Source organism: Miscanthus floridulus, chromosome 18 (assembly GCF_019320115.1).
Source record: "Miscanthus floridulus cultivar M001 chromosome 18, ASM1932011v1, whole genome shotgun sequence".
NCBI classification, from domain to species: domain Eukaryota; kingdom Viridiplantae; phylum Streptophyta; class Magnoliopsida; order Poales; family Poaceae; genus Miscanthus; species Miscanthus floridulus.
Window position 1 is genome coordinate 402351 of NC_089597.1, and position 7781 is coordinate 410131.

General features: G+C 49.6%; 2 protein-coding genes across 2 annotated transcripts; one reads left to right on the plus strand and one right to left on the minus strand.

Annotated features, from left to right (window-relative positions):
• Window positions 1-561: 561 nt before the first annotated feature.
• On the plus strand, window positions 562-2542 carry LOC136521072 (uncharacterized). The gene is made up of 4 exons (XM_066514791.1): window positions 562-609; window positions 1484-1595; window positions 1716-1897; window positions 1982-2542. Exons 1-4 carry the CDS (start codon window positions 562-564, stop codon window positions 2540-2542), a joined length of 903 nt encoding a protein of 300 aa, XP_066370888.1.
• Window positions 2543-3119: 577 nt separating this feature from the next.
• On the minus strand, window positions 3120-6763 carry LOC136521074 (protein ALP1-like). Its single transcript, XM_066514793.1, has 2 exons — window positions 6428-6763; window positions 3120-4034 (listed from the first exon to the last, which is right to left on the minus strand). The coding sequence occupies exons 1-2, from the start codon at window positions 6548-6550 to the stop codon at window positions 3120-3122; spliced, it is 1038 nt and encodes a 345-aa protein (XP_066370890.1). The 5' UTR covers window positions 6551-6763.
• Window positions 6764-7781: the final 1018 nt, after the last annotated feature.

The following is a 7781-nucleotide window of genomic DNA, read 5'->3' on the forward strand; positions in this document are numbered from 1 at the left end:
CTCGTCCTGGAGAAGCGCCCCGACGCGCGCGCGGCAGGACCGTTGCCGTCGTCGCTTGCATTTCCCGCCCCGCGACCGCGAACGAAGCGGAGCAGACGCCTGGTGAAGCGGACCGAGGTGGCTGATGCGGCGGCGGCGATGACGGTGACGAAGGAGTTCTTGCCGTCGAAGTACGTGTACGTTAAGAAGCTCAGTGTGCCAAGGCCGCCGGACGTGGCGGACGGCAGCGCGATGAGGCACGCGGCGACGAGGAACCCCACGCACGCCGACACCAGCAGGCTCACCTGCGCGAGGCAATCCGTGGCCGCCGCCGCCGCCCCGTGTCCCTGAGCTCCACCGCCCGCGCCGGCGGCGTCTCCGGACCGCGCGTCGCGGACGAAGCGCACGAGGAGCACGGCGCCGAGAAGGTACGCGGTGACCACGAACATGACGAATACGCAGATGGCGATGTCGAGGCAGGGGCTCTGCCCCGTGAACTCGAGAAGGACGCGGAGCGCGTCGGGGCCGCCCAGAGCGGCCGCACCAAGGGCTAGGGTAATGATCGTCGGAAGAGGAGCTGGCATGGCTGGGGAGTGGGGAGTGGGGAGGTTGTTGTGGTTCAGCACTTGGGTCAGTGGACTATATAGGGACGCACAAACTGGCACTGGTGTGATGTGTTGTGAACGGCGGCGTTCGTAGCGGCGGGCGTGTGCAAGCAACCTCTCTCACATAGGCACATTAAACTTTTATTATACAAAAGACAAAGTTTCGCAGAAAACTTTCGAGTCATGATAACGACCAACAGGGATGGAGTGGCCATTCTTTTTCTGAACGACGAAATGGCCATTCTTTCTTCACAGACCAAACTATGTTTGCCTTGCAATTGTGGCTGGAACGCTGGAATTGGGGTGAAGCTGTGACTTTACATGGTTGCAAACTTTGCAAACACTGGGAGAACTCCCGTCACTGGGAGAACCAGCAGATTCTGGTTGTGGTGAATGGAACTGAACGCTCTGTTGTGTTTTATCGCTCGCCGTGGCATGATATTTGTCTTTTTTTTTTAATTTCTTTTGTAAAATTACAGCCTGCATGCATCTTAGAGCAACTCCAGTGGAGTCCCTAAACAGGCCTCTATTCTATTTTTAGGAGCTCAAGCAAAAAAAACTACTCCAATGGGCCTCCTATTTGGACTCCCATTTTAGGAGACCTTCCAAAATTTAGTTGGAGGCCCCCAGGAACCAGGGGCTCCTATTCCCCACGCCCGACACCCCGACTGCCACACCGCCGCCGCCACCCTGCCGCCGCCGTCCGCGGGATCCGGCGGGATCCGGCAGCAATAGCCAGCTTAGAAAGGTTTTTGTCGAATGAATCATCCATCATGCCAGCAATTTTGCTGCTAGTACACTTGCAATTTGAATACAAACTGAACTGACATGTTGCAATTTGCACTTGCATTACATTGCATGGGACTGAACTGACAATCTGGAGTTTATGTTTTTTGCAGGAACCAAGGGCTTCAAGTGCAGCAGGAAGAGGAAGAGGATATTTCACAACCATATTGACACAGGAAGCGGATGATGATTTGGAAGTGCTGAGGCAGCAGGATGCCACTCCAAGTACTGGCGGCAAAGGATCATCCAAGCGAGGCAGCAACTACACTAATCTTGAGGATATCCAACTTTGCAAATCTTGGATTCATATCAGCAATGACCCTATCATAGGGAATAACTAGCCAGGGAAAACTTATTGGGAGAGGATCGAAAATGATTTCCACAGCAACAGGGACTTTGAGTCCAATAGGACTCCCAATTCACTCGAGCATCGCTTTGGGATCATACTAAAGGAGTGCATGAAATTCCAAGGCTACTACGAGGAGGTCGAGCGTCGTCATCCAAGCGGCATTCCATACAAAGAGCATGTAATTGGTTCATCCCATACCTTGTCATTGCTATATATCTTGACATTGCTATATATCTAATCATGCACTTGATCTTTGATGCAGCTGCTTGAAGCCCAAGCAAGGTATGCCAGAAAAGCGAAGGGCAAAAATTGTCAATTCGAACATTGCTGGCTCACGTTGAGGCATACTCAGAAGTTCGAATCGACACTTGAAGGCAACAAGAGGCCAGCCAAGTCCAGAGAGCTCAACCTCCCAGTAGGAAGTGAACAAGACGATGAGTCAACCGCCCAAGGCCAAGAGAGCTCCTCAGTCCCTTCTGCCAAGAAAGCCCGACCTCCGGGTAGAAAGCAATCCAAAGAGAAGCTGAAAAATAATGAAGGAGATGACGAGTACAAGGTTATGATGCAAAACTTGATGGTAATGAAGACCGAGGAACATAAGATGAAGAAAGAAAGGTGGGAGAAGGATATGATGCTTGAGCAGCGCAGGATTGAGATGGAGGAGCAGCGGCTGCAGTGGGAGCAGGAACAGAAAATTATGTTTTGTGATGTGACCACCATGGACGATGATCAAAGGGCATATGTGTTGGCCAAGAGAGCGAAGATTGCGAAGGCGATGAGTGCTAGTGTAGGCGAGACTGCTAGTGGTGAGAGTGGAGTGTAGGTTTGGTGAGAGTGGAGTGCTAGTGGTCATTTCTTAAGTTTATGTGAACTTAAGTTTATGTGAACTTATGTCTGTATTATGTGAACTTATGTCTATCTCTGTATCTGGATGCTAGCTGAATGTGAACAGCTATCTGGATGCTAGCTGAATGTGAACAGCTATATGGACTGCATGTGACTGCTGTTTTATTTTAAGCCACATCTATTTCATATTTTTGTGCTATCTGTCTTCAGTTCTTGAATGTAGTCCAGAAAGAAGCAGCATCCTAAAAGGTGAAAACTGGAGTTTGGGATATCCTGAAATGTGAACAGCTATCTGACTGTTGTCTTCAGTTCTTGAAATTGTTTCTGGGGGTATGGTGTGCAATTGTTTCTGATTTCTGGGGGTATGGGTGTGCAATTGTTTCTGATTTCTGAGGCACAAAATCAGTGTGGGAAATGAGTGTTTTTCTACTATGGATACCCTTCTGGTACAGAGCATGGAATAGAGGCTAGCCTATTCTTTCTGCAGAAAGATGGCAATGAACCAAAGAATAATTTTTAACATTACAAGACAGGGACAAGCTTGAAATCTATCACTAGCTTGAACTATGAATTGCCCACAAGTGCTCTACAAGATCATCACGAAGTCGCTCATGTGAAGACCTATCCTCAATCTCGTCGTGTATCTTCAGGAAGTCCTCTAGCACAAGCGGATTACGACGTTGGTAGTCCATAGGTTGCAACACAGGGACACCCTCCTGATGGTAGTTAAAATCATCTTCCTCATCTCGCTCACCCTCAATGATCATGTTGTGCAAGACTACACAAGCTTGCATTATGTACCATAGATCTTCCTTATGCCACATTCTTGCAGGACCCCACACAATTGCAAAGCGAGCTTGGAGCACCCCAAACGCTCTTTCCACATCTTTTCTCGCTGCTTCTTGTGCCATTGTGAAGTGGATCTTCTTGTTGCCTTGTGGATGTTGAAAAGCTTTGACAAACGTTGCCCAGGCTGGGTATATCCCATCAGCAAGATAGTACCCCATTGTGTACTTGTTTCCATTGACCATGTATTCCACTTGTGGCGCCGTCCCAGAGGTCAGACTTTGGAAGAGTGGAGAGCGGCGCAAAACGTTGATATCATTTAGAGAACCTGGAAGGCCGAAGAATGCATGCCAGATCCATAGATCTTGTGATGCAACGGCCTCAAGGATCACGGTTGGCCCATCTTCTTTCCCTTCGTATGCTCCTTTCCAACCTACTGGGCACTTGTCCCATTTCCAATGCATGCAATCAATGGAACCAAGCATTCCTGGGAACCCTCTTGCACTATTAATTGCCAACAGCCTGGCTGTGTCCTGGGCATTGGGGGCCCTCAAGTATTCTTCACCAAAGACCTCGACGACAGCCTTCACAAAATGTTTCAGACACTCAATGATTGTGCTCTCTCCCATCCTCACATACTCATCCAAAAAGTCGGCCGAAATACCGTAGGCAAGCATCCGAATGTGAAGGGTCGAGATGGTGACTAGAGGGGGGGTGAATAGTCTTTTCTAAAACTTAATCGCGTCGGCTAACCGATACAAATGCGGAATTAAAACTATCGGTCTAGCCAAGACTATACCCCACTAAATATGTTCACTAGCACCTTGCAAAGATAACAAATATGCAACAAAGGTGCCGGGCTAGTTCGAGCTCTCCTAAACAATTCTAGGAGCAAGGTTACACAAACCTATGCCACTAGTATTTTAAGCAACAAGAGAGCTCCTACACATGCTAGTAAGCAAAAGCACAAAGCTAACAAAGCTCACTAGCAATGCTCAATAACAAGGCAACCAATGCCTAATTAGAGAGCACAAATACTTAGCTACACAAACTAAGCAATGTGACTAACAAGGTTACTAAAACCAAATTAGCCACGCAAGGGAGCTACTTCTATGCTACACAAGCAAGAAGGTAATTAGCAAGCTACACAAGCTATCTAATTACAAGAGCAACTACACAAGCTTAATATGTATAAAAGTAATTGCAAGCTTGTGTAATGGGGATGCAAACCAACGGGAAGAACAAGGTTGACACGATGATTTTTCTCCCGAGGTTCACGTGTTTGCCAACACGCTAGTCCCCGTTGTGTCGCCCGCTCACTTGGTGGTTCGGCGGCTAATTAGCATCACCCGCTAAGCCCGCACGTCGGGCGCCGCAAGAACCCACCCCTTGAGTGAGGGTAGCTCAATGACACGCTTTACTAGAGTTGCTCTTCGTGGCTCCCGCGGGGCGAGCACAATGCCCCTCACAAGCACTTCTCCGGAGCGCCGCACAAGCTTCTTGCGCGCTTCGACGGAGACCACCACCAAGCCGTCTAGGAGGTGGCAACCTCCAAGAGTAACAAGCACCACCGGCTTGCAACTCGATCACCTAGTGCCACTCGATGCAACCTCACGATTGAATCGCACTAGAATCGCTCACTCACACAATCGAATGATCACTATCAAGTATATGTGTGATGGAGGGCTCCCAAGCACTCACAAGCATGGACACTAAGTCCCTTGAGGTGCTCAGCACCAGCCATGGCCGAGGGCCACTTCTATTTATAGCCCCAGGGGCTAAACTAGCCGTTACCTCTTCACTGGGCAACGGTCGGGCCGACCGGACGCTCCGGTCGTGTTGACCGGACGCTGGACCTCAGCGTCCGGTCGCTCGCAGACGACCACGTGTCCCGATTCCAATGGTCACTTGACCTGACCGGACGCTCCAGCTTCAACTGACCGGACGCTGAACCCCCAGCGTCCGGTCGTTTCCAGTAAGCTCCCGAGCATGACCGGACGCGTCCGGTCGAACGCGATCGGACGCAGCCAGCGTCCGGTCACTCTCCAGCTACTGCTACACTCCACGTCAGCGCGACCGGACGCAGCCTGCCAGCGTCCGGTGCATGCAGATCCAGCGTCCGGTCAGTTGACCAACACCAGCATCTTCTCCATTCTCTTTACCCTTGCTCAAGTGTGCTAACCACAAGAATTTGCATCCGGCGCAATAGAAAATAGGCATTCCATTTTCCCAAAAGCGCCGAATCCCGCCTCACAAGCTCGGTGGGAGGGAGAGAGGGACCCAAACCCATCTCACCCCTGCAAACACCACTGCCTTTGTAAATGTGCCAACACCACCAAGTGTACACCAACATATGTATGTGTGTTAGCATTTTCACAATCATTCCCCAAAGGATGTTAGCCACTCAACTTGCCACGCCACTCGATCCTAGCGACAATGCAAAGTTAGATCACTCGAGTGGCACTAGATGACCGATATGCAAACAAGTTTGCCCCTCTTGATAGTACGGACATCTATCCTAAACCCGGTCATAAACTTCTCTATACACCTATGACCGGTGAAATGAAATGCCCTAGGTTATACCTTTGCCTTGCGCATTCCATTCCATCTCCTCCAATGTCGATGCAACACATGCACCAACACGATAAACAATGATATGATCCACTCCATATCATCACATGATCATATTGGTTCATCGATCTTGACTCTACTTGCTCTTCACCGTTGCCATCGTCCATCGGCGCCAAGTCTCGCTCAAGCTTCACCGCCACGCGGTCCATCACTCCAAAGCCTTCGACTTGCCCTTCACGCTTGCAACCGGTCCATCAAGCCAAGTCTTGTCTTGATCTTCTCCACCTTGATCATATGACTCAATGTCATGTCTCATGTGCATTTAAGCTCCTTCATCATCACATGTGTGAGCTTTGCAACATCTCCAAGCCATTTTCACCTCCATGGCATATGTTGCTCATACACATGTACCTGTGGACTAATCACCTGTGTATATCACATAAACACAATTAGTCCACCTAAGTTGTCACTCAATTACCAAAACTAAACAAGGACCTTTCAGAATGGCTGCAACAACCTTCTGTATGGGAGAGGTGCCAAGAGTTCCGATGGCATCGGGCTTCTGACGGAAATAGTCATCATGAGACTCCACTGCATCCACTATCCGCAGAAAGAGCGACCTGGACATCCGAAACCTCCTTCTGAAATGTTTCTCACTGTATACACACTGGTCCACGAAGTAGTCTAGGTAGATGCGATTGTGACCTTCAGAAATGTTCCGTGGCACTTTGCGGCGACCCGGCAACGATCCACGAAACTTTTTCTTGCGCTTGTTTCTCCTCGAGCCCTCAAGAAGACCAGCAATGATGAAGAGGTCGTCATCATCAGATTCATCCTCTTCATCCCACCCTCGACGAGCTCTAGTTCCAAACCTTGACATCTGCCATAGCAACAAAAAAGGGGAAAAAGTTAACAGAAAAGTTTGTATTGCTATTGCTTTCTTCTACCTATAAAAAGTGTAACCTTTTGATTTCGACATCTCATCTTCCACCTTAGTGCAACAAGAACAAATTCAAGAGACAGAACAAAACTATCTCTTTTGTACTCATTAGCTTAAAGTCCTGTACTTGCCGCAACCCAATCCTGTAACAGGATTTTTTTTTAGAAAAAGTGTTTAATGGTTCGACAAGCTAAGGTTCAGGTTGTACTTTCACCTTGCCTTTTCATGACTACTACACAATAGGAAGTCTGGAACTGGTCTAATTGGTTATAGATATGGAGTTTCTGAACCTTTCTCCTCCATGTTTCTACTACTTTCTGATCGCCATTTGTGGGATGGGTGCTAGTCTATTAGATAAGTCAGTAGTATCATTTGTACCATAACTTATCCACAAGTTGTTAGGTCATCTCGCTTAATTACCAACAAATCAATCAGTTAATGGTCCTAAATTTTTTATCAAATAAAAAAACAAGAACAAATGGAGTTGGACAGGGACGCGAAGGCCGGGACAGGCCGGGACAGGGGCATCGATGCGCGAAGGCCGGGACAGGCATGGGAGGTCCAACACAGAGGAAAGGAAGGGCCTTGGGCAGGGGGTTGCTCACTAGGGCTCGTGAAGATGTCGTCCGGGTCGCGGTTCACGGCGAGCTGGGACGCGGCCGGGACGGCGCAGCGCGAGGGTGTCGCGCGGCGAGGTGGTTCCGGCGGTCGACGTCGAGGCGGCTTCGTGCGGTCCAGGGGCTTCTGGCTCGCCGTCGGTGGCGTGGATCAGGCGGGGCGCCGGAGCTGGCGGCGCGCGAGCGGGGCGCGTGTGCGGGGCGTTCTTGGGCTGGAATAGGGTGTTGGGCTGGAGTTGGAAGCAAATTTGGGTCCCTATTTTTTGCAGGCCAGCATGCAAATGTAAAAAATAGAGGCCCAA